This window comes from Mercenaria mercenaria, chromosome 10, assembly GCF_021730395.1.
Source record: "Mercenaria mercenaria strain notata chromosome 10, MADL_Memer_1, whole genome shotgun sequence".
NCBI classification, from domain to species: Eukaryota; Metazoa; Mollusca; class Bivalvia; order Venerida; family Veneridae; genus Mercenaria; species Mercenaria mercenaria.
In genome coordinates, this window is record NC_069370.1 from 16,120,640 (window position 1) to 16,148,136 (window position 27,497).

The following is a 27,497-nucleotide window of genomic DNA, read 5'->3' on the forward strand; positions in this document are numbered from 1 at the left end:
TTGTGGGAACGTAGACGTTTTGCGCATCAAAATCATGAAGAGAAAGAATATAGTGATAAAAAATTAAGAGTGGAAGAAATTAAAATAAATTTGGTGATGTAAAAAGATTAAAACTTGAGTTTGCAGGATAACTAGGGCGAGACATGTTCTAGGCTGCAAACTGCAGCACTGAACTGCTCTAGGGTAGGGAGGTGGGCGACACTGGGGGGAAGTTGGTTCCGATGGTACACTGTTCTCTGAAATTAAGAAAACTTGCAGTAGTCAGTGGTTGCAGTAATTAACCTATAACTTAGGGAATGGCCATAGCGGGTCATTGGTAATCTACGACTGGGATAGCAACCATGCAGATCATGATGAATCTTATAGAAGAGTGATAACCTAGAATCTACACGCCTTAAATCCAGTCGACAAAGTTTAGGGAGGCTGTAGCATATCTGTTACACTTGAAGTACGGCCGTAGTCGGTCTTGATCCAACGGTTCAGATTCCTATACATAAAACACAATCTTGTCTTTTTGACTAATTGGACTTCAGCTTTTATAATTGTAGCAAAACATGCACACATTATGTAACTTTTAGCAATCCAGTCCAGTTTCAATTCAACCGCTTGGTTTATAACGACAATTGGTCAAACATGCTGAGAACATTGTTCTCTAAATTTAGCCAATCAAGCAAATCGTGTCAACAAACTTTGCCCAGGGTAAGAAAACATTTAATTTGTTTCCTTCATTGCTGAAAAACAACATTTTTGTGATTTTTGTAGCATGAAATGTTTGTTTACTTCCATATGCTAAATTGATGTCGTTATTGATTTGGCGATAAGAAGGATATTATGCTACGAAGCGTCAGGTCAACTGCACTCCTATTCGGATAGAAAGTAGTTAGCCAGAGTTCACATATTTGTAGAGTTTCTGGGGGAGTATGAAACACAGAATTGCAGGCAGCTTGAACTAAGAAAATGGAAAAGATTAAATGTAATGTCTGCATGAACTTTAACAGTTTCTATAAATTAGAGCAACACATTCAGTGGAATCTGAGAGATGTCATAGGGTTAGAACAATTTGCAGCCAGTCCAGGGCTCCAACCTGGGACCCCTCACTTATAGGGCGAGTACATGCTCTAATGATTGAGCTAATAAGCTGCCTGATATCTGATTATTTAACCCCATTTAAGGTTAAGCTTAGAAACCTTGTTAAAAACACTGAAGGTTCTGATACAAATGCGTAAACCAGGGATGGCAGTATTCATTGCATATTTAAGATGATGTCATCTCTTGAAGATCTGTTAGAGTTAAATGTAGACATTTACTTGAAAGGTCTTTGTTTGAAAGAGCTACATGTCGTAGTTTAGGAGGATGCAGAGTATCAGTTCTGTTTCATTGCAACATTTATAAATTTTCATCAAGTTCTGATGTTGAAAGTCTTGTTGTGAATAAAGTAAAATCTAGACTAAGCATAACTGATTGCATTAAGAACACTTGCTATACTCATTCCAGCAAAAAAATCATAGTGAGATATTTTTATACACCCTAAGGGACGTATTTTGTTATGACCCCAGTGTCCGTCTGTCTGTTAGCGAATTCATGTCCACTCTGTAACTCTTGAACCCCTTGAAGGATTTCAAACAAACTTGACACAAATGTTCACAAATGTTCACCACATCAAGACGCCGTGTAGAGCACATGTTTAGGATGGCTTGCTTCAAGGTCAATGTCACATTTAGGGGTCAAAGCTCATATTACTTTGTTTTGTGTCTTCTCTGTAACTCTTGAACTACTTGAAGGATTTTAAAGAAACTTAGCACAAATGTTCACTACATTGAGACAACGTGCAGAGTGCATGTTTCGGATGGCTGACTTCAAGGTCAAGGTCACACTTAGGGGTCAAAGGTCATATGACTTTGTTACAAGTGTATATTGCTCTGCATTATGGTGTTCTTGTTTTTATTTGGCAATTGGCAGATCTCTTTTTTTTTCACTTACAATAATTTTTTTTATTGAATTACTTCCCTTTTATGTTACTATAAATAGCCTATTTTGTAACTTTTTTATTTATTATAAAAACTGAGACCACTTTTCTGTGGTACAACATGGATGATACCTCCAATTTTTTGGTGTATTTTGACATATCTGTACCTGGTAATGATAGTTTATGGACTTAGAATTAATTTTTTTATGGACTTAGAATTAAGGGTCAAAGGTCATACCTTTGGGCATATATTGCTCCACATTATGGTGCTCTTGTTTGAAATAGTCTCAATGCAAGATAAGACTTTTTATGCCCCTGGTTGTTTTACAAGCAGCTCCTGTGGTATTGAAATGAAACGATTTTAAGAGAAGAGGCATTCTTTCTAGAGATTCTGTTTGCTCTTTCCTTATTAAGTTGCATATTATTAGGCCTTAACTTAAAAAGTGTTTGTTTGTAGTGTGCTGACATTAGTGCGCTGTCTTACATGTCAAAATGGTCTCGACTTAAGAAAAAAAAAATTGAAGCCATATCTTTTTGCTCATTTTGTTGCAAAGTGCTATTTCCGCAAATATTTTCCCTTTGTATATCTTTATATATACATGTCCATGCAACTTATTTGGCATTCAATATACATGACCACTGGTTGCTGACTCCATATGTGTTTAGAAGTCACAAGTTGCAGTTCAAGCAAAAACATTCCTCAAACCTTCTTGACTAAATTTCTTACGTATCAACGTGATTATACATGTAACTTCTCCAGAATTTTAACTGTGTCAGCTGCATTAAACAGTTTTAAAATGAACAGTGTCAGTTACATATTTCCTCCTCTACAAGTTAAAGGTTTGAGACATGATGCGATAGAATTAAAAGTTGTACCCTTGTGGCAATGGATTCCATCTGGAGTGAGATGTCAAGAGTGATTGATATAAGCTGCAGAACTTGCTTCACTCTCGGCATAAAATAAATTAATATAAACTAACAAGTGAGCCAATTGGCAGGACGAAGGCCTAAAATTGGTCTGATTTTCTGTTGATAAGTTTTAATCATTTGCATTTCAACTTAATGTTTCATGAGAATTTTCTACTTCGGCATTACATGCCTATTTTAGATAATAAAATAGTTTAAAGAAAGTTTGGAATGCATTGATTATCTTTAATTTAAAGCTACAGATTGCAATAACTGAATTATTATCCCGTTCAACATGTCGTCAGTCACAGGAACATAATAAATAATGTCACCAGTAAAATGAAAATATCAGTCTCAAATTAATGGAAATACAAAAAGAAATTGGGTTTGCCTAGTTGCATAGCCTCTATAAATGTTTTATTTTATTATTATTATTATTATTGTGTCCTCTGCTCAGCCCCTTTCTGAATGATTTGACCTTCACTTTCATTAATAAAATAGTAAACAGCATGATGTTAAGTGAAAAGCTGTATTGTTTAATTTATTTACTGGATTGTTTATCTTTTCAGATTTTGGACACATGGATACAAAGATGGCTGACTACAGTTAACAATGTCTTTTTCTGCTTTCGAGAGGTTTAAGAGTAGAGTTGGGACTCAGAATGGAGACAGCAGCCAGACCGAAGCTCCAGGTTCTCCATTGCGATCAAGCTCCAGTAGTTCATCAGGACTTGCTGTGGCTGCGCAACCTTCCAAAATACTACAAGATGTTCTAGGTAAGGAATGTAAAGATCTTACATGTATGTCTGTGTTAGACAGGTTTTTCCCAAACCTGAAGGACAGTGTGAATTGAAAATTAGGGGAAAAGTGAGATTTTTTTATCCATGCTGTCCCAAGAGTTGGGAATACACTTAGCGTACCCAGACAGACTTGTTAGGTCAATGTTCTTGCCTATTGTTAATATTATTGCAACATTTTCAAAGATGTTGTAAATTAAAAATATTTGGTACACTATGATGACATAATAATTGTGTTAATATGGGCATATGTAGCTTATCCCTATTGAAAAGATGGGTGATTTCTAACCCGGATTAACTTGTCTTTCCGCACTAAGTTTGTTTTGTTTTGATGGGTTTAACTTAGCACCGACACACTTTAGGTCATATGGTGACTTTACATTATTTCATCATGGCGGGCACCTGGGTAGATCAACCAACCTTCCATAAGCCAGCTGGATGGCTTCCTCACATGAAGAGTTCAACACCGAGAGCTAGGCTCCAACCAGCATCAGTGAGGGGCAAGTGATTTGGAGTCAGCGACCTTTACCACTCAGCTACCGAGGCCCTTTTACATTCTAAGTACCGGTAGGCAAGAACATTGGTTCTTTGAATACCCTGACCAGGAAGTTCTTCTAGTAAGGATATTTTTAGGAATGAGGATTGGTAGTATGAAATATCAAACTATAGAATTATACTACTGTGTAAGTAACAAAAATATCTCGGTAAATTATCTCAGCATCTTGATTTTTGGCAGCAGCCCCCATATTCTGCACATTTATAGTAATGATATGTTTTAAATACAATCTTTTTTTTTCAGTTTTTGTCTATTCACAGATTCATACTTAAGGATACACTTTTGCAATAGGGAGAGCGCAGATCTATGGATCAGGGGTCTTGAGTTTGATCCCCGGATGAGGCCTATGTTCTCTGTGACAATATGATAAAAGACTGTTTCTGAAATCATTCATCTTCCACCTCTGATTTATGTGGAGAAGTTGGCAGTTACTTGCAGAGAATAGGTTTGTACTGGTACAGAATCCAGGAACACTGGTTAGGTTTACTGCCCGCTGTTACATAACTGAAATACTGTTGAAAAATGATGTTAAACTCAAAACAAACAAACAAACAAATTGTGCATATTAAATTTAGAGTAATATGTAATACTGTTGTGTTTCCCTTAAAATTGCATTACTGGGTAACATTGACACAGGCATTTTATTTTGAGGACATTTTGCAAAATGTATTTTTAGAACATACATAAGAGCATCTGAAAGAAGCACATGACTAGATTTAATAATTATGTTATCAGATAAAGACATTTTTCTTCTACAGACTGTATACAGAGTCTGAAGTCAAATTTTGATGAAGATGGTTCTCCAGTTGATGATAACAACCAAACATTACACAGGTTCTGTGCTAAACTAGAATTTCTGCTGCAAACTGACATGAAAGGTAATATTGGTGCATATTTTAGTACCTGTCTGGCATGTCCTGTTAACCAAGTATTTTAGTACCTATCTGGCATGTCCTGTTAACCAAGTATTTTAGTACTTACTTGGCATGTCCTGTTAACCAAGTGTTTTAGTACCTATCTGGCATGTCCTGTTAACCAAGTATTTTAGTACTTATCTGGCATGGCCTGTTAACCAAGTGTTTTAGTACGTATCTGGCATGGCCTGTTAACCAAGTGTTTTAGTACGTATCTGGCATGGCCTGTTAATCAAGTGTTTTAGTACGTATCTGGCATGGCCTGTTAACCAAGTATTTTAGTACGTATCTGGCATGGCCTGTTAACCAAGTGTTTTAGTACGTATCTGGCATGGCCTGTTAACCAAGTATTTTAGTACATATCTGGCATGGCCTGTTAACCAAGTGTTTTAGTACGTGTCTGGCATGGCCTGTTAACCAAGTATTTTAGTACGTATCTGGCATGGCCTGTTAACCAAGAAGCGATGGCAAAACTGCAAACTTAGATGTTATGAGTTTGATAATGGAAGGAAGGTAAATGATCTCCCTGTTGATTTGACTAAAGGTTTGGCAATTAAAGACAGTTATCCTCCAGATCTGTTCCATTATTAAGTGAATGTTGTAAGAACTTGGTTTGAAATCGAAGAAGACTTGCTGCTTTATGGAATGTAATAGTAAAATCTGAGAAAAACATTTTGTACACACAAATTTCTTATTCTCCCATCATAGACCGGTTGTGTTTTTTTTTTTTTTTGTAATAAACTTCCAGTTTCTTGTTTGTTTTTAATCACTCTTGTGTATTCCAACAGTTATGAGACAGTTTATGTTGTCCATGTTTGAATTATTTTCAAACAGTTTTAGCAATTTTTAGTTACTAGTACTGGCCTGAAATTTAATTCCAATTGAATTATTTTGATACACCAGAAAAGAAGGGTGTAATGGACTTGGTGCAAAACAATTGTAACTGTATATAGATAATGAACAAGATACAATATACTATGTTATAATGCATTTTTATTCTAAATACAATCAAAATATGAGCTAAACACGGTTCTTTGGCTGTTTATCAAATATACATGTAGTTGGGCCATTGTTACAGTTTGATTAATGACTGGTTAGCGCATGACCATATATTGTCACTAATGTATTTGACTGTGTTTATCAAGCACGTGTATTGTGTAATTGCAGACAAGAAGTCAATCACTGGTAGGAGGAAGGATTACTGGGAGTATTTTTGTGAGTGTCTCGCCCCACTGAAAGGGGTCAATGATGGCATTAAATATGTCAAAACAACTGGTGATGTAAGTATTATTTTAATACTTATTTCTTATATTTTATTATGTGGAAAAGGCAAAGGAAAATATCTTTTTTTGTTAAGTTTGCCATTTTTAGCTCACCTGAGCATGAAGTGCTCAAAGGTGAGCTTTTGTGATCGCCCTGTGTCCGTCGTCGTCTGTCCGTCGTCAACAATTTGACTGTTAACACTCTAGAGTCCACAATTTTTACCCAGTCGTACTGAAACTTGGTCAGAATGTTACCCTCAATAAAATCTTGGATGAGTTCGATATTGGGTCATCTGGGTTCAAAAACTAGGTCAACAGGTCAGATCAAAGGAAAAGGTTGTTAACACTCTAGAGGTCACATTTTTGGTCCAATCTTAATGGAACTTGGTCAGAATGTTACCCTCAATAAAATCTTGGACGAATTTGATATTGGGTCATCTGGGGTCAAAAACTAGGTCATCAGGTCAAATCAAAGGAAAAGCTTGTTAACACTCTAGAGGTCACATTTTTGGCCCAATCTTAATGAAACTTGGTCAGAATGTTACCCCTAATAAAATCTTGGACGAGTTGGATGTTGGGTCATCTGGGTTAAAAACTAGGTCACCAGGTCAAATCAAATGAAAAGCTTGTTAACACTGTAGAGGCCACATTTATGACTGTATCTTCATGAAACTTGGTTTGAATGTTAATCTTGATGATCTCAAGATCCAGTTTGAATATGGGTCATGTAGGATTAAAAACTAGGTCACCGGGTCAAATCAAAGGAACAGTTGGTATACACTGTAGAGGCCTCATTAATGACCATATCTTAATGAAGCTTGGTCAAAATGTTAATCTTGATGAACTATAGGTCAAGTTCAAATCTGGGTCAGATTGAGTTAAAAACTAGGTCACTATGTCAAATCAAAGGAAAAGTTTGTTAACACTCTAGAGGCCACATTTATGACTCTATCTTCATGAAACTTAGTCAAAATGTTAAACTTGATGATCTTTAGGTCAAGTTTGAATCTGGGTCATGTCGGGTCAAAAACTCGGTCACGGGGTCAAATCAAAGGAAAAGCTAGTTAACACTTTAGAGGCAACATTTATGACCATATCTTAATGAAACTTGGTCAGAATGTTTATCTTGATGATCTATAGGTCATGTTCAAATCTGGGTCATGTCAGGTCAAAAATTAGGTCACAGGGTCAAATCAAAGGAAAAGCTTGTTAACACTTTAGAGGACCATATCTTAATGAAACTTGGTCAGAATGTTAATCTTGATGATCTTTAGGTCAATGGGTCAGGTGAGCGATACAGGGCCTTTATGGCCCTCTTGTTTTCATATGTGGACATTTAAATAACTGTTACAAGAATTTGATATTTATGACAGTTGACATAAACTGTTATTAGCTCACCTGAGCACAAAGTGCTCAAGGTGAGCTTTTGTGATCACCCTGTTTCCGTCGTCCGTCGTGGTCAACAATTTGACTGTTAACACTCTAGAGGTCACAATTTTTGCCCAATCTTAATGAAACTTGGTCAGAATGTTACCCTCAATAAAATCTTGGACGAGTATGATATTGGATCATCTGGGGTCAAAAACTAGGTCACCAGGTCAAATCAAAGGAAAAGCTTGTTAACACTCTAGAGGTCACAATTTTGGCCTAGTCTTCATGAAACTTCATCAGAATGTTACCCTCAATAAAGTCTTGGACGATTTTGATATTGGGTCATCTGGGGTCAAAAACTAGGTCACCAGGTCAAATCAAAGGAAAAGCTTGTTAATACTCTAGAGGTCACAATCTTGGCCCAATCTTAATGAAACTTGGTCAGAATGTTACCCTCACTAAAATCTTTGATATTGGGTCATCTGGGGTCAAAAACTAGGTCACCAGGTCAAACCAAAGGAAAAGCTTGTTAACACTATAGAGGCTGCATTTATGACTGTATCTTCATGAAATTTGGTCAGGATGTTAATCTTGATGATATATAGGTAAGTTGAAATCAGGGTCAGATGGGGTCAAAAACTAGGTCACTAGGTCAAATCAAAGGAAAAGCTTGTTAACACTGTAGAGGCCACATTTAAGACTTTACCTTCATGAAACTTAGTCAGAATGTTAGTCTTGATGATCTTTAGGTCAAGTTCGAATCTGGGTCTTATGGGGTCAAAAACTAGGTCACCGGGTCAAATCAGAGGAAAAGCTAGTTAACACTCTAGAGGTCACAATTTTGGCCCAATCTTTATGATCCTTGGTCAGGATGTTACCCTCAAAAAAATCTTGGATGACCTTGATATTGGGTCATCTGGTGTCAAAAACTAGGTCACCTGGTCAAATCAAAGGAAAAGCTTGTTAACACTGTAGAGGCCACATTTATGACTGTATCTTCATGAAACTCGGTCAGAATTTTAATCTTGATGATCTCAAGGTCCAGTTTGAATCTGGATCATGTAGGGTCAAAAACTAGGTCACCAGGTCAAATCAAAGAAAAAGCTAGATAACACTCTTAGAGGCCACATTTATGACCCTATCTTAATGAAATTTGGTCAGAATGTTAATCTTGATGATTCCTAGGTCAATTGAGTGAGACAGGGCCTTCATGGCCCTCTTGTTTTTTTTATTTTCATGACTTGACTGTAAACATAAAAGGGCATTTTTGTGCTTTGTTATTTCATATCAAAATTTGTAAGGAAGAAAAGAGTTTTATATTCAAGTTGAATATATTTCATCATCATATTTTCAGTGCAAAACATCATTAGGTAAAGGTCGTTCATTCTTGCGTTTCTGTCTGATGCATCATCGATTAGCTGACAGCTTGCAAGCATGTTGTACAAATGGCAAAGCCACAAGGTAAGCTTTAGTTGTCACTAGATATAGTGGGAAATCATTTATATTCATAGGGACTGCTTTTCGTGGATTTCATAGTTGAGTCAATCCACAAAATTAAATTTGAATGAATACGAAAAAAAACGGTACAACATATATATGTAAATATATGTAAACTACCCATACTGTTTGACTGCCTTCTGGAGTGGTAGCCTAGTCATTAAGGTGTCATGGGTTCAAACCCCACCGGGGTCATGACCACACCTTATCGTATGACACCAGTAATGGTTTTTCCAGGAAGCTGACACAAGAGTGGTTTAAATATGCTTGAAGCTTTCATCACAATGAGCTTAGATAGTATAAACTATACTAAATATGTAAAAATGGCTAAGAATGGAATATGGAGACTTTTGTCAAGTTTTACTGTCTCTTGGATTTGAAACCCACTGTCACCTGTTAGAAGTTACAGTGACAACTTATAAAACACTATATCATCCATACTTAAAACTGTATATATACAAACAGAACTGGTGTCCAAAAAATTTGGGTTAAAAAGTGTACGAGAGGTCTTAGATTATATCAAAAGAATTAATTTTGAAATGTTTATTTTGTAACCATTTCTTTCAGTGGTTGGTACCATCCCAAGTCTATCTGGCTGCAGCATGACAAAAGTAGCATGATTATCAGTGCACTCTATGACCTTAATGATATCATGTTTGACCTTGCGCCTAGAGGTTACGACCTTGACAATTCTTGGCCATCTTTTGCAAGGTGAGTTAAATTTAGTGAGCATTTACACCCTTAGTGATACAGAAAAAATTCTGATCTTTTAGAAAATTATGGTAGCAAAGTCAGACTTTAGAATTATGCCATGTATCCATATGAAAAGAAGATATTTTTGTAAAGAGTCTCTGCTGTTTCAACTGATAAAATCTCCTTCATTTTTAATTTTGTTCATTGTTCAATTAAGAATCATTTAGCTGAGGCAAGCAGTCAAGAAGCAGCTTGCTCCTCTTGTTTTCATATTTTTAAATTTTGAAGAATAAGGTGAAAAGATATTTTGTAAGTGTCATTGGTTTTTTTAGAAGATATCAAACAGAAAGAAGGAATTTTAAGTAGCTTGTCCCTTGATATATGTTAAAATACTGTAAAATTGTTTAATTTCGTGGACATGAAATTTCGTGGTTTTGGTCAAAACGGCAATTTCGTGGGATACAAATTTGTGGATTTCAACTTTTGAACATAAAATGAATGGGAATTTTACTTGTTCATTGGGATTAAATTTCGTGGATTGACTCAACCACGAAATCCATGAAAATTAGTCCCCCACGAATATTAATGATTTCACAGTAACAGTTTGTTTTGAAACAAGCAAAAACTTTACAAACTATATAAAGTTTTTAGATTAATCCAATTGAATTTTTTTGTTTGGTATAAGCTAAGCTTATCATAGTTACTGTCTTTGTAAATGTATAATAATATATAAGACACAATTTTAGGGGTCAGATTTCAAATTCAGCAAGAGGGAAGCACCTTGTAAGCAATTCCTACAAGAAAACTAATAGAACTAGTCTAATTTACAACACCTATTAAATAAATACAGCCCGAAACTCATTAAATAAAGTTATTGTCAAAAACTAACATATTCCAGTGCTTTTCTCAGTTTAAAATGGCATGAGTCTATAGACATGATTTACATATTGTTTTATGATTATACAGGAAGGGTATGGAAGGACAACATACCTGGTCACTGTCGGAGAGAGCTAGAACCATGAGTATATCCAGTCTTAACAGTATTAATCAAGTAGGTTGTACGTGATATTATATAAGGGCCTCTGTAGCCCAGTTGTTAAGGTCGATGACTTCGAATCACTTGCCCCTCACAGATGTGGGTTCAAGCCTTACTCAGGGCGTTGAATTCTTCATGTGAGGAAGCCATCCAGCTGACTAACAGAAGGTCGTTGGTTCTACCTGGGTGCCCACCCATAATGAAATAATGCACAGAGGAACACCTTTGGTTTTACTCCACCATCAAAGTTGGAAAGTTATCATATGACTTATAATTGTGTCGGAGCGACGTTAAACCCAACAAAAACGTTATATTGTAGGGAAGATACATGCAGAAGGTATATGTTTGTCTTGGTTATTGTGCACCCCCACCCCTATTCCGATTGCTTATTTAATGGTATGTTTATTGGTTGGTAGACAATTTGGTTTCTTATCAATAACTAAAGGAATGTTTGACCTACTGTAGTCAGACTTCATAAGATGATCGCATATAATCAGAAGACAACCCCTATTAATTTTGGGGGTCAGAAGTCAGTCACCTCAGTAAGTGGAGAACACTTTAGCCCTTATTATGCTGGACACGACTGATTCTGCCTTTGTGACCAGTGTAGATCATGATCAGTCTGCATATCCGTGCAGTCTGATCATGATCTGCACTGTTTGCTATTCAGTCAGTATATTTTGGGAAACACCCCTTTTAACTGTTAATGGTTCTGTCCAAATTGAAAGATGGACAAGTTCATTGTAGGAATTTAGCAGGGTAAGAGTTAGCCTGTAGTCGTCAAAGGTTTTGTCATTGATTACCCCTACTGTTCTAGGGACCATTAGGTAAAAATTACAGCATACCGGTATTTTACTAATAGATGAAAAATTACACACACCCGGTTCTAATATACCATAATTATGGGGGCATATGTGTTTTGCAAGCAGCTCTTTGCATGGTTTTAATTAAATGATAGTATGTATCTAGCTTGTCATATAGAGTGCAGTTGGTACTCTGGGGTCTATTTTTATAAGTAGAACAAAAGCTTTTTCATCAGAAGCCAGCAAAGCCTTAACCTAAGTGGAGAAATTTTGCCCTTGTGAGACATTGTTGTGAGAGATCACACAATTTATCCATTCTCACTTTTAGGACACACCTGTAAAGGGGCAGTTCTCCTCCACACCTGTTGACACATCTGGTATGGACCAGCTGGCACAGGAATTAGCTATTTCGGAAAATGTACGCTCAGATCTCGAGGATAAAATGGAAGCGCTAGAGCAACAAAAACACATATTTCAGCAGACGGTCGCTGAGTCAAAAGGGGAGGTAAACATGCTGGAAAACCAGTTACGAGAGTTGCAGGCAGAACATAAGGAATTACAAGCCACTTACAGAGAACTAGAAAAAAAGTGTGTATTTTTTAATCTTTATAGGTAGCATATTGTTTTAGGGTTTTTATGACTATATTTTGCTGTTTTTTGTGTCAAGAGGTTAAAGTTGACTTACTTAGGTTAAAATGAATATTACTAAAATTACGATCTATTTCCAATTTGTAATTAAGCGCCCTGTTAGAATTTTAATAAAACAAACATGTTGGCTAAATGTGTTCTAATTATTTAGGAAAACATGAAAGTTGAGCATTACAGTGTAAACATTTTAACATTTTCTTTACTGACAGAAATCTTTTAGAAATGATAGATATGTTCATCCATATCAGTAGTAAATAACTGTATTCTCTATTTATAACTATCTTCTCAACTGTCACTTTCTCTTAAATGATTATCAATTTTGTTTTTTTTTAAACACAAAATATAAGTATCATTACTATACATGTACATAATTATATTACTCTATTGCAGGTATGATAAACTGTGTGTGGAGACGGAATTCAAAGACAGAGATGGTAAGACACAGGAGTCTGCTTTCGAAACAAAAATCACAGAATTGAGAACAGAAAATGAGAGACTTCTCGAGAAGATTACCCAGATTGAAGAGGATCTGGAACTGTCTCAAGAGAATCTGCAGATTACTTCAGCGGAACGTGACAACATGCAGAAGGCTGTGGAAGAATTGAAAGGGAAGGTAACGGAACTTGAAAAACAGATGAAACAGGAGAAAGTTGAGATAGAAAGAAGGACATGTGAAGTACAAGCAGAGAAAGTTGAGTTGTTGCAGAAATTGAAGGCAGTTGAGGAGAGCGAAGTCTCTGGACAAAGGTTTGTTTGATCAATTGGTTTAACAGTTGAATTTTTATTATGTAACAGCAGTCTGTTAAGCCACCAAGCATTCTTTGGGTCTGCAATAGAAGGCTGTTAAGTTACCATGTGTTCTATAACTGTAGTCTTTTAAAATACCAAGTGTTCGATAACAGCATTCTGTTATGTTACTAAATGTTTGATAACAGCAGTCTCTTAAGTTACTAAGTGTTCGATAACAGCATTCTGGTAAGTTACTAAGTGTTCAATAACAGCAGTCTGTTAAGTTACTAAATGTTTGATAACAGCATTCTGTTAAGTTACTAAGTGTTCGATAACAGCAGTCTCTTAAGTTACTAAGTGTTCGATAACAGCAGTCTCTTAAGTTACTAAGTGTTTGATAACAGCATTCTGTTAAGTTATTAAGTGTTCAATAACAGCAATCTGTTAAGTTACTAAGTGTTTGATAACAGCATTCTGTTAAGTTACTAAGTGTTCGATAACAGCAGTCTCTTAAGTTACTAAGTGTTTGATAACAGCATTCTGTTAAGTTACTAAGTGTTTAATAACATCATTCTGTTAAGTTACTAAGTGTTCGAAAACAGCAATCTTTTAAGTTACTAAATGTTCGAAAACAGCAGTCTGTTAAGTTACAAGGTGTTTGATAACAGCAGTCTGTTAAGTTACAAAGTGTTTGATAACAGCATACTGTTAAGTTACTAAGTGTTTGATAACAGCAGTCTGTTAAGTTACAAAGTGTTTGATAACTTGTTAACTTACTAGGTGTTTGATAACAGCATACTGTTAAGTTACAAAGTGTTTGATAACAACAGTCTGTTTACTTACTAAGTGTTTGATAACAACAGTCTGTTAACTTACTAAGTGTTTGATAACAGCAGTCTGTTAACTTACTAAGTGTTTGATAACAACAGTCTGTTAAGTTACTAAGTGTTTGATAACAGCAGTCTGATAAGTTACTAAGTGTTTGATAACAACAGTCTGTTAACTTACTAAGTGTTTGATAACAGCATACTGTTAAGTTACAAAGTTTTGATAACAACAGTCTGTTAAGTTACAAAGTATTTGATAACAACAGTCTGTTAAGTTATTAAGTGTTTGATAACAACATACTGTTAAGTTACTAAGTGTTTGATAACAACAGTCTGTTAACTTACTTAGTGTTTGATAACAGCATACTGTTAAGTTACTTAATGTTTGATAACAACAGCCTGTTAAGTTACAAAGTGTTGATAACACCAGTCTGTTAAGTTGCTATGTATTCGATAACAGCAGTAAGAATAGTTATCAAATTCTTAGATATTTCAATCATAATACATTTCTGAAATGTTTGATGCTTTCTATTGCTATGATAACTTGTATACATACAATTTGACTTTCATGCCATGAAAAGAAAGATAAAACTTTCAACACACCAAAACCGAAACATGGACTATGTTTTAGCGGATTGTAGGTCTTTAGTTCTAATTGTTTTACGGAAGTTTGAATGATGTATAGAGATATTGTACAACTGCACACAGCATGTATATAGATAGTAAACTTATAAGCCATCAAAATCAGCATAAAGAAGCACAAACACATGGATTACATTTAATTAATGTTTCAGTTTTGCTTGGTTTTCAGAAGCTTGAGTGAGGTACAAACAGAGTTGAAGGAGCAGTCAACGTTGGTGGTCAGTTTAGAGAAGAAAGTGTCTGCTCTGACCACTGGGTATCAGTGGCTTAAGAAACTGAAGGAAGGCAGCTCATTTACAGAGGTTGTATTATATCTTTATTTTTGTATGAAAAGTCATCATCTAGTTTGACCAATTCTTAAACTAAAATTTCGTATGTCACACATAGAATTCCAAAATGTGAGCAATTTTGTCTAAGAAAAAGTCAGATTTCATAAATAAGAAGCTATTTTTAAAGTACTTTAATATTTCTTCTGATGATTCTCAAAATACTTGAGTTTTAGAGTCTGTAATATATTACAAAAACTCCTATTATTTGAATTGTTTCAGTTTTTTTTTAAGAATGACCTGACAAGTACATAAAATTTGTTTCAATGATTGAAGTAGTGGAGATGTAAAAAATATTTTATTAACCCTTATCATGCTGGACACGATTGATTCTGCCTTTGCGACCAGTGTAGATCATGATCAGCCTGCACATCCGTGCTGTCTGATAAAGATCTGCTCTGTTCGCCATTCACTCAGTATATTTTTGGAAAGCATCCCTTTGAATAGTTAATGGTACTGTCCAAATTGAAAGATGGACAAGTCCATTATAGAAATTTGCAGGGTAAGGGTTAAAAAAAAGAAAGAAATATGCATCATTATTTGTACCTTCATTTCTAGCTGGACAGTTTAAGCAATTGCTTTTGCCCCTTTGTCGACTTGACTTTCATGCCTGGATCAAAAGGTTAGAAATTACTGGACCAAATGCTTTCAGACTGCACACAAATCTCTGGCATCATGAGATGACTTCACAGGGCAGGTTTAGATTTTAGCCATGCTACCTAACACTTGACTTACATTTTGCAACTTTTATGCACTGAGCTGGGCTTCATACATTTTAACAATATTATGCCCTTTTGATGACTAAACAGCTTTGATGAAGCTAGCATTATGTTCTGTGTGGAGAGTGGAAACAGAGTCTGGTTATTGTCATAAAACAGTCCCTGATTTGTTTGTCTAAAATATTCCATTTGTTGTTATTTCTTTACTTTGATAAATGTCTGTTAATATCACTCCTGATGTAATTTCAGATCCCTGACCTCGACGCTACATCATCTCTTACTTTGAAAGATGTCTCATACTTTGTCACAGGCCTGCAAGACAAAATTGACACAGTTTCTAATGAAAAGCAAACTTTAAATGAGCAGTATCAAAGCTTGACAGCTAAAAATTCAGAACTGCAGCAAGATGCTTCAATAAGTAAAGAAAAGATCTTAAATCTGGAACATTCCTTTGCTAAGTTAAGTGAAAATGAGGAGAATTTGAAAAAGAAAATTGCAGACTTGCAGGGAGTAACTGAAAATGATAGTGACAATCTGAAACAAGCAAAAGAAGAAATTATTACAAAAGAAAAAGAAATATTAGAACTGAGAGCCTCTTTGACTTCCCTTGAGCAAGAGAAAGGTCATATTTCTAAAGAGTTGGACTTAAAAGATCAAGATTTGCTTCTTCTGAAGAAAGATATAGAGAAGTGTAAAGAAGAGCTAAACAGAGCAAATGAAATGACAGGAGTTGCAGTTAAAAATGCACAAGAAAGTTTAGAAAAGGTCAAACCATTGGAACAAGATATTAAAGAGAAGGATACGAGAATTGAAAAACTTCTACAAAAGGAAAAAGAATGGGAACTAACCATAAGAAGTATGGAAAAACAAGATGAATTACAAACTGCAAGATTCAGTGACAAAGAAAAAGAGATAGAGAGCCTGGGAATTGAAGTTAAGAAACAGGTTGAGCATAATGAGTCATTAAAACATAAATTTGATGACTTAAGATCAGAGAAAGATTTACTTTCAATGGAATTAAAGTCATGTAATGAGAAATTAAATGATTATGAAAGACAAAAAGACAAATTAGAAGAGAAAATTAATGAAGAGAAGCAAAAATATGAAATACTGAATAGCGAAACTGAAAGACTGAAATCCGAAGCCTATCACAAACAAGCCGAACTTGGAAATGAAAAAGATACTTTAATTAGAGAATTGGAATCTTACAAGAACTTGAATGTCATTCATGAAAGAGAGGAGATAACGTTAAAAGAAAAGCTAGAAAATCTTGAGTCTACAATAACAAAATTGCATGAAAATGAGAATAAATTAGCTTCAAAACTTGAAAATGTAGAGAAAGAGCTAAATTCTAAATCATTGGCCCTTGTATCTTCAGAAAAAGATAATGATGTAAAAGATAAAGAAAATAGTCAGTTAGAAAGTGAAAACAAAGAACTTAAGTCTGAAATTAAGTCATTACAAGATCAGTTTTATGAAAAACAAAGTGAGGTCATGATGTTGCAAGAAAAAAACCAAAGAGGCCAAGAGGAAATTGAGAGAACAAAACAGTTTTATGAAACAGCAGCAAAAACAGAATCTGAATGGTCTGATAGATTGAAAACACTTGAAAATAATTTAACTGCAAAAGATGATAGGATAACGGATCTTACTGAGGTTGAGAAGTCATTAACAGTGGAAAACAGTAAATTATGTAGAGACAAAATGGAATTAGAACAAAGTCTTGACAAAGTGCAAAGTGATATGGAATACCTAAAGAAAGGGTTTAAAGGGAAGGAGAAGGAAGTAGAAGAATTAAGAGTTTTAATGGGAGATATGAAGGTAGAAAATGAAAGCTTGAAGAGAAATATTCAGAATATTTCTGAAAAACTTGAAGAGAAAACATTGGAAATAAGTAATTTACAACAAGAAATTGAAAATGGATTTTCTGAAAAGGGTAATTTGGAACTATCATTGAAAGAATTAAATTTGAAGGAATCGAACACAAGTAAGGAAAATAGGCAGTTGGAACAAAAAATATTTGATATAGAGCAAAAAAGGACAGGATTATCAAATGTTATAGAACAAATGCAGAAGGATTTTGATGAAGCTGTTAAAGAAAAAGATAGTTTAGAAGAGAAAGTTAATATGCTAGAAGAGGAATCAAAAATAAATAAAAAGCAGATTGAAGAACTCCGGTTAGAGCTAGATCAGATTCAGAAACAAAAGGAGGAGATACTATTGAAAAGTTCTGAAAAAGATGAACAGTTGAAACTGGAAAAAGAACAATATCAAAAGCTTCAGCTAGATTTTGATGTATTATCTAAAGATAAATATGAGCTGGAAGAAAATGTTGATTCTTTAGAAAGGGAAATTCAAGATGACACTAAAGAATTAGATGAACAGAGAATTACTATTGGCAATTTAGAAAAAGAGAAAAAGGACCTTTCAGGGCAAATAGTACTGTTGGAAGAAAGTGATATGAATAAGAAAAATGAAATAGATTCACTAAGGAGCAAACAAAGTGAATTAGAAAGTGACAACAAATTGTTGGAAGAAAAGGTTAGTGCAGAATCAAAGGAGAAAATTGAATTGCAAGATAAAGAAAAGTTGTTGCAAAATGAATTGAATGCTTTACAAACACAAATCAAAGCCAAGGATAATGAAATGAGTGAAATGGTGAAAAACATTGAAGGAAAGAATGCCTCACTTGACACATTAGAAGCTGAGAAAGTAGAAATTGAAAGAAATTTTCAGAAAATTTCAGATGATGTTTTAGTTTTACAGGAAAAGGAATCGAACAATGTTGATGCCATTAAAAAGCTAGAAGAACATATTCAGAAAAGTGAGCTAGAAAAGGAAAGCATTCAGGGTAATTTGTCTTTGAAATGTGTGGAAATGAATGAGCTTCAAGCCAGGTTTGATGATTTTCAGTCGGAAAATGCCTGTCTGGTCCAAGAGTATGATCTGTTACAACAAACGTTCAATGATCTCAAAGAAACAGAAGAAGTTGTCAGATCAAAATTAACTGAAATGACAGCTTGTAGAGATGAGTTGCTCTCGAAATTTGAGCAAGTCAACGAACAGCTGAAAGCATCTGAAAAAAGGCTTCAAGAAATAGTGGAAGATAAAGACTCACTTGTAATTGAAAAGGAAACTTTAGCAGAAGAATTGACCACCTTTAGAAGTCGATGTTCTGATAATGAAGCAAAACTGTCTGATTTGGAAAATCAGTTAACTGAAATGGTATCAGTAAAAGATCAGTTACAAGTGCAGTTAGAAGATAGTTCTGATGAAGTTGAAAAGAAAAAATCCGAAACAGAGTCTTTACATGAGAGAATAAAAGAAATGAACATAGAAATCACAAGCTTACAAGAAGAGCACAAAGTTACTGTGGCAAAAATAAATGATTTAGATGAAAACTGTAAAATGAGTGAAGAAAAACAGAAAATACATGAAACAGAACTTGAAAGCAAATGTTCTGAAATTAGTAATTTGAAAGAAACTATACTTTCTAATGAAAATACAATTGAGGAATTGAAAGACAGCATATTCACATTAGAAGAGCATGAAGCAAAATTGAAGAAGGAACTTGCAGATGCTAAAGAGTTACTTTCTGAATCTGAAGTGAAGTTGAATGAAAAATCTGAAAATATATGCGAGTTTGAACAGAAGTATAAAGACCTGAAAGACACTGTTAAAGAACTTGAAGCTGATAAACAACAGCTGGTGTTAGATTTGAAAAGCCAACAACAAGAGAAAGATAGTTTACAAAATAAGTCATCATGTGATTCAGATATGATTGCAGAACTTAGAAAAGAGATAAATGAAATAAAGCAACAGGGGAATAATGATACTTCAAAACTTGAGAATGAAATAGACAAATTGAAAGAAATAGGATCAAGTCTTTCTGAAGCAAAGGAACTAGCAGTTGAAGAGGCAAAGAGCCTATCAAGAAAAATTGAGAGTCTTGAAATGAGCGAATGTGACCTGAAACAGTCTGAAGAAAAACTTAAGAAAGAAATTCAAGAACTAAAACATGTAAAAGAATCTAATGAATCAAAATGTTCAGAGTTTGAAAAAGAAATACAAGAACTTAATGTAAAGATTACACAAATAGAAAAAGACAGAGAAACATGTGAAACTGACTTGAGACAAGCCACAACAGAACTTGAAACGAAGAAAAATGAACTAGTGAAAAACTTAGAAGATGCAGTGACAGATTTACAGGTCATCAAAGAACAGTTGAATAATACATCATCAGAATTGGAAAGGTCACATGAGGAGAAGTTGTGTCTTGAGAAAAGTCTTCATGAAAGTGATGCAAAGAATGAGGAGTTGGAACAGAAAGTTGAGTGTTTGAATGACCAGTTACAGTCAGTTATGGATGATTTAGGACAACAGTTAAAGGAAAGAGAAGCAAAGATTGAAGAGTTAGAGACCATTAAAGATTCACTTGAGTCAGAAACTGATGCAGCGTTACTGAACTTGCAACAAGAGAAAGCAGAAATTGAGCAGAAACTGCAGCAGGCTTCAGATGAAGTGGAACTGCTGAAAAGAAATATTGAAGAAAAGGAAGAATTTTTGAAAAGCTCACAGACCACACTAGAAACAACCAGTGAAAAAATGGAAAATATTAAAATTGAAAAGGAATCACTTATTACTGAATTAAGTCAATTAAAAGACCAGTTAAAAGAAAAAGATGCTCTAATTGACAACAAGACTGCGATTATAGATCAATGCAGTGCCGAAAAACTTAGTTTGACAGAACAGCTTGAGAGTTTTGAAATATCAAAGGATGAAAACGAGAAAAAAGTATCTGAACTGAAAGAAAATGTAAATGAACTGACCATTAAAGTGCAAGAGTTAAGTAAAGAAAATGACTTGTTGAAAGAAGAGCAACAAAGACAGCTTGAAACAGAAGCTAGTTACATGACCCAGTTAAAAGAACTTTCTGATAAAAACAAGCAATTTGAGGAGCAGTGTTCTATGCTTCAGGAGGAAAACGAAAACATCAAATCAAATGCAGATCAGGAGGGTGAAAATCTGAAAAAAATGGAAGAGATGTTTAAAGAAAAGGAGAGTAAATTGGAAAATTTGGAGAGAGAAAATGAAAAGAAGGCTCATGACAGTGAGGCAGAAGTAGATTCACTGAGACAAGAAATAGCAGCCCTGGAGTTTCAGCTTAGTTCTAACCAGTTAGAAGCTGAACAGAGTCAAAAGGTATGTATGGAGATGTCATGCAGATGTAAAATAATATCTGCAGGAAAAGCCATCCAATCATTTTTACAACTTATGTTAAACATGAATGAACCTAAGATTCTGTTCTAGGCTTTATTTGATACATTTGTGGATATTTTGGTAGCACTTACTGCAAGTTAATTTTTTGTTAATTGAATGGTTTCCTGAACTGGCAGTGGCAATATTTGAGCTGTTAAGAACTAAACCAGAAGTAGTAAAATGCAATTGGTTTTAGAGCTGCTGTGGAATCATTAGTATTTGTGGGGGACTAAATATTATGGATTTTATGGTTTGTTAATCCAAAAATGTAAATTGCAAAGAACCCATAAAATACCTATTCATTTTATCTTAAAAGCTCGAAATCTACAACTTCATATTCCCACAAAGTAGCCGTTATGGGCAAAACCACAAAATGTTGTGCCCACGAAATTAAATAATGTAACAGTATTTAGAAAGCTTTAGAAATATTCTCTTCATCTGTAGGCCTGTTTTCAAAGTAATTTGCAGAAATGTTTCTCAAATGACTCTCTACCAAAACTGTTACCTGTCTGATTTGTGAGATTTAAGTGATCAATCTGGGCAGTAATGGCCATTTTGTTAAAACAATCAGCCCTGATAGTCTCCAGTTTGTTGAATGCTGATTACTAATTCAGGTGTTACTATTTTGATACAAAGTTTAGGCCAGATTAATTTCACAGAAAATGTCGGATACTGTAAATGCTCATGTGGTTTCAAGGAGCGTTTTGTTTGTATGGTTTTACACATTTGTGTTGATATTTCAGTCTGGGTCAGAAGAGAAGGAATTTAATGAAATGAAGGAAAAGTTGATGGAACAGGAAACAATTATAGATCAATTACAGTGTGAAATGGTTGAGTTACGTGAAGTGGCACAGAAATACAGAGAGCAGGAACTTAAAGTACGAAACTATATATTTGTTTTCTCTCTTCCGTATAACATATACTACTGCATGAAGCCTCAATTCTTTTATTTTAGCAATTTTTAAAAATATTCTTACCTTATAATATGTCAGATTTGAATAAAAAGAAAGATCGAAAGAAGAACTGAATTTCTGTGTCATGATGAAAATAGTGAAAATTTTGCTTAATTTTCTGAGTAAAGATCGTTTCATAAACTATTACTGAATGCTGCAAGAGATTATTATGTCTCCCCCAGGAGACATATTGTTTTTGCCCTGTCCGTCAGTCCGTCCGTACGTCACACTTCATTTCCGAGCAATAACTGGAGAACCATTTGACCTAGAACCTTCAAACTTCATAGGGTTGTAGGGCTGCTGGAGTAGACGACCCCTATTGTTTTTGGGGTCACTCCGTTAAAGGTCAAGGTCACAGGGGCCTGAACATTGAAAACCATTTCCGATCAATAACTAGAGAACCACTTGACCCAGAATGTTGAAACTTCATAGGATGATTGGTCATGAAGAGTAGATGACCCCTATTGATTCTGGGGTCACTCCGTCAAAGGTCAAGGTCACAGGGGCCTGAACATTGAAAACCATTTCCGATCAAGAACTAGAGAACCACTTGACCCAGAATGTTGAAAGTTCATAGGATGATTGGTCATGAAGAGTAGATGACCCCTATTGATTTTGGGGTCAATCTATCAAAGGTCAAGGTCACAGGGGCCTGAACATGGAAAACCATTTCCGATCAATAACTAGAGAACCACTTGACCCAGAATGTTGAAACTTCATAGGATGATTGTACATGCAAAGTAGATGACCCCTATCGATTTTGGGGTCACTCCATTAAAGGTCAAGGTCACAGGGGCCTGAACATTGAAAACCATTTCCGGTCAGTAACTTGAGAACCACTTGACCCAGAATGTTGAAACTTAATAGGATGATTGGTCATGCAGAGTAGATGACCCCTAACGATTTTGGAGTCACTCTGTGAAAGGTCAAGGTCACAGGGGCCTGAACATTGAAAACCATTTCCGGTCAGTAACTGAGAACCACATGACCCAGAATAATGAAACTTCATAGGATGATTGGTCATGCAGAGCAGATGACCCCTAACGCTTTTAGGGTCACTCTGTTAAAGGTCAAGGCCACAGGGGCCTGAACATGGAAAACCATTTCCAATCAGTAACTTGAGAACCTCTCGACCCAGAATGTTGAAACTTCATAGAATGATTGTTCATGCAGAGTAAATGACCCCTATTGTTTTTGGGGTCACTCCGTTAAAGGTCAAGGTCACAGAGGCCTGAACATTGATAACCAGTTCCGATCAATAAATTGAGAACCACTTGACCCAGAGTGTTGAAACTTCATAGGATGATTGAACATGCAGAGTAGATGACCCCTATTGATTTTGGGGTCAGTCTTTTAAAGGTCAAGGTCACAGTGGCCTGTTCATGTAATATCAGTTTTTGGAAATAACTTGAGAACCACTTGACCTACAATGTTGAAACTTAATAGGATGATTGGACATGCAGAGTAGATGACCCCTATTTATTTTGAGGTCACTTGATTAAAGGTCAAGGTCACAGGAGCCTGAACAGTGACTTGAGAACCACTAGGCCAAGAGTGTTGAAATTTAGCAGGATGACTGGACATGCCAAGTAGATGATCCCTATTGCAGCCAACCATCAGTGTCTCTTTGACTTTTGCTCCTGACCCCTATTGACTTCTTGCCTATAGGACTTTGCATTGGGGGAGACATGCGCTTTTTCACAAAAGCATTTTCTAGTTTACTCTTATTTCCCATTTGTGTACTTTGTATACTAGTTTTATGGGGGAAAAAAAAGAGAGTGAAGAACAATGCTTTTATTTCTGTTTATTACTCTACAAAATTTTCCTTTGCTTGCATACTTAACATGTTACAATCCCCCGACAAAGGGTAATAAAGTTGAAAGTTCCAGGCTGTCTAGCGTCCCTAAAATTCCTACTTTTTCCTATTTTTTTTCAATTCGGCTAAAATTCCTATTTTTTAAAAAAAATCAAAGGAAATTCCTAAAAAAGCCCTATTTTTTCACAAAAATTCCTAATTTTTTAACTTTTTTGCAATGATCAAAAAAAGAAAATGTTTTAAATGTTGTTTAAAAATTCTTCTAAGTCAGAAAAAAACACTTTAGAACAGTTCAAAGCAGTTTACCAGTGGTAGACATCTTTTCTGTAAATAAAGCACTATTTGTGAGTTACTTTTATGCCAATCACATAACGGTAAGCACATTACATGGTCTTTAAAGTCCATATTTTAATTTGAAAATTCCTAAATTTAGCCCTAAAATTTCCTTAAAATTGTACCAAATTCCTAATTTTAGCCCTATTTTTTTGTACAAATTGCCCTAAAATTAGCCCTAATTTTTTGTCAGGGTATGCTAGACAGCCTGAAGTTCTTAACATTTTATATACATGTATTTAGCACTCTAATTCTAACGCTGGTAATGTTCTTGTATTTGTTTGAAGGTGTATTGTAGATACAAAGGTTTTTCCTTAATCCTGTCAGTTTCCTTATATATACCATATATACATTGTCTCATGCATGTGTTACAATGCAATTTTTTTTCTTGTCAGCCCGCTTAGCTCAGTAGGGAGAGCCCAGATCTGTAGATCACAGGGTCTTGAGCTCGATCCCTGGGTGAGGTGAATGTTCTTTGTCATATTGATTAAAGACAAAATGTCTGAAATTATTTGCCCTCCACCTCTGATTGATTCGGGGAAGTTGGCAGTTACTTGCTGGTACAGAATCAAGGAAAACTGGTTAAGTTTACTGCCTCCAATTTCATCACTGAAATACTGTAGAAAAACAGCACTAAACCCAAACCAGACAAAAGCAAACATTTCTTTTTCTTCACCTAGATTGAAGGTCTCCATGCTGAAATCAACAACAAAGATGTGGAAAACTCTACTCTGGCTGAACAGTTGGACAATGTATGCATAAACAGAACAGTTTTCCATTTTATACTTTAAGGTATTAGATCACTAATAGTAATGTTTACAAAATGGCCTTTACTTGGTATATTCTGAAAGATAACCATGTTTTGCACTATTTTGCAATTTTTAAACAACTTTTACCGTGCCATTTTTAATAAAGTTTGTATAATTTATGGTATCTCCTCAGACTCGAGTAGAGACAAATTTCAAAGTGATCGCCATTATCCAAAACGTTTGCAGAGAACTCATTTTACCATTAATTTTAATAAAAGAAACATCAGACTATTGAAAAACAATTATAAAACACAAAATAAAAATGTCAATATCATTTTTCTATGGTGCCTTAAGAAAACGGATTTAATGAGAAAGAATTCATACTTCAACATTGAAAAAATAAGGTCGAGTGCTGTGTTTCTGTTTTGAATTTTGCTTATTCCATTTAAAAATAACTTAAGGGCAGATGTAAAACCTACCTAAACTTCTTCCACAATATATAATCTAACAGTGAAAGCAAAATAGAGAACTTTCACTACGTGTAACTCAATGTTTTTAAGGATGTGTAAGTCTATCTCTTCTGTTTAAGTAGTAAATTCACTTTGAACACCGAAAAATCGCTTATAAGATTCATTTTTTTTCCATTTTTGTACAAGAAATCAATAATAAGTCTTGAAAGAAGTAAAAACTTACTAGAAAAAAAGGAAAATAAGGGGGAAAAAATTTGGTCCCAGTAGGGCTTGAACCTACGCCCCCCTAAGAAATTAAGAATTGCAGTAAAAGTAGGTTTATGGCAAGAATTGAATACTGTTCAAAAAGGAGGTTCTCTATTAGTGATCTAATACCTTAAAATTACAGTTATGATATGTTATGCTGTCCTATAGTAAAATATGCAATACTGTAAAATCGTTTAATTTTGTGGGTATATAATTTTGTGGTTTTCCCTAAAGTGACTACTTTATTGGGATATGAATTTGTGGATTTCCATTTATCAAAATAAAGAACGGAAATTTCCATATTTGTGTGGATCTTACTTTTTGGATTGACGCAGCCATGAAATCCACACAAATTATACCACCATGAATATTAATGATTTCACAGTATGTAATGTACTCTAACCAAAAGTTTCTGTTGCTTCTTATGCATTTGTAAATATTCCTGAAATTCCTGTTACAAAATACATTTAAATAATCTGTTTGGCAACCTTTATTCATATGATCTTGCTGTTTTTGGTTCTCTTTACTTTGAACTTTAATGTTTGGACCGATCGATTTTTTTCAGCTACAGAGTCAGTTGAGGCAAGAAATGGACTCCTCCTTAACTGTTAAGGTAAATCTTGTTGAAAAAAAATCTTGGTTCATACTGCTTCATGTTTGAGCCTTGCAGAGATTGAAAGTATTTATACTGAGTAAGATTGTAGCACATCTTACATCTTCATTTCTGTTATTTCATTTTGCCATGAAAATAAACTTTTAAAAGGACTATAGTATTTAAGTGCCTTTTATTTGGCAAATTTATAACATATTTCTGTGTAGTCTCAGAAGGAAGTGTTTCTATTGGCCAGTTTCAAAACTGAGCTGAAAATTTCTCAGTCAAATGCTTTAAATGTTTAAAAAAAAAAATCTTCAAGGTTATAAAGCAAAGCTCGAAGATATATTTCATAATGCAGCCTAACTAGTATTGGTTATTTTTAAATTCATTCTAAGAAACAACCTGCTAGTGCCCAAATTCAGCTGACATTTAACCCTGGGTCAGAGCATACAAAACTGCTTTTTGAGACCAATGTTAGAATGCAGCCTTGTCATTGGTCAGTTTTAAATTTGTGCTTAGAAAACAACCAATCAGATACTGAAATTTTGAGACTGGTTTCCAAACTCGGAATTATAATATTATACACTCAGCCTAAGGTTACAAAACTTGAGTTTTGAGACCAGTCTCGGAATTCAGCCTTGTCATTTGCCAGTTTCAAATATGTGCTTGGAAACAACCAGTCAGATACTGGAATTTTGAGACTGGTCACCAAACTTTGGACCCTTGCTTATAACAAATACCTAAATAAAATGGAACCTTAGTCTTTCACCCTTTATATCCTAAAATTTTGTAGCATCATGTCCCATTGTTTGTTCACTGTTTTCAGAGCACCTATAATGATCAAAAAGAGAAAACAGAAGAACTGTTACAGCAGAAAGATGAGGAGATCAACCAACTCAAAGAGGATGTTAATGAATTGAAGAAGAAACTGGTCAAACTTATCAAGTAATATTTCTTTTCAGTTTGTATAATTGTTTTGGCTTGTTTACATACATCTCAAAGTTATGTATAATTGTGCAGTTTACCAGATATTTTCTACCCTGTAACCATTCTTGAACTAGCCGTAGGCTTATCAACCAGTCACATCAGAACTGATCCCAGTGGGATCTGAACATTTGACATTCAATTGTGAATGCCAGTGCCTAAAACATTAGGCCACTGTGTATAGTGTATGCAGGGTTTTATATTTTCTGTGAGGCTCCCCCATAGTTCAGCTCTAGACATTTCAGTCTTGGTGTAACGGATAAAAAAATAGCCTAAAAGTTTTTTTCCTGTCAGTCAGAAACTTTTTATTTATATGCTTGAAAAATAGCTGAAAAGTATTTATGTTTTAACTACTAAAGATTGGGTAATATAAGCCGGCAGCAAATTGTAAAAGGTTTATT

At 34.8% G+C, this 27,497-nt stretch overlaps 1 protein-coding gene across 4 annotated transcripts in view; it reads left to right on the top strand.

Annotated features, from left to right (window-relative positions):
- Window positions 1-652: 652 nt before the first annotated feature.
- The window catches only part of LOC123560075 (FYVE and coiled-coil domain-containing protein 1-like), a 47,030-nt gene continuing 20,185 nt past the window's right edge, over window positions 653-27,497 (top strand). For 3 of the 4 annotated variants that reach the window (XM_053552331.1, XM_045352333.2, XM_045352334.2), the window contains exons 1-15: window positions 653-699; window positions 3,442-3,647; window positions 4,983-5,102; window positions 6,306-6,418; window positions 9,126-9,232; window positions 9,836-9,979; window positions 10,928-11,012; window positions 12,129-12,388; window positions 12,839-13,195; window positions 14,816-14,948; window positions 15,941-20,893; window positions 21,694-21,828; window positions 24,733-24,804; window positions 26,083-26,130; window positions 26,939-27,057. In XM_053552331.1, the coding sequence (XP_053408306.1) occupies window positions 3,485-3,647; window positions 4,983-5,102; window positions 6,306-6,418; window positions 9,126-9,232; window positions 9,836-9,979; window positions 10,928-11,012; window positions 12,129-12,388; window positions 12,839-13,195; window positions 14,816-14,948; window positions 15,941-20,893; window positions 21,694-21,828; window positions 24,733-24,804; window positions 26,083-26,130; window positions 26,939-27,057 (6,809 nt within the window). In that variant the 5' untranslated portion in view covers window positions 653-699; window positions 3,442-3,484. The remainder of the gene's footprint in view (window positions 700-3,441; window positions 3,648-4,982; window positions 5,103-6,305; window positions 6,419-9,125; window positions 9,233-9,835; window positions 9,980-10,927; window positions 11,013-12,128; window positions 12,389-12,838; window positions 13,196-14,815; window positions 14,949-15,940; window positions 20,894-21,693; window positions 21,829-24,732; window positions 24,805-26,082; window positions 26,131-26,938; window positions 27,058-27,497) is intronic. The other variant, XM_053552332.1, reaches the window with a different exon arrangement.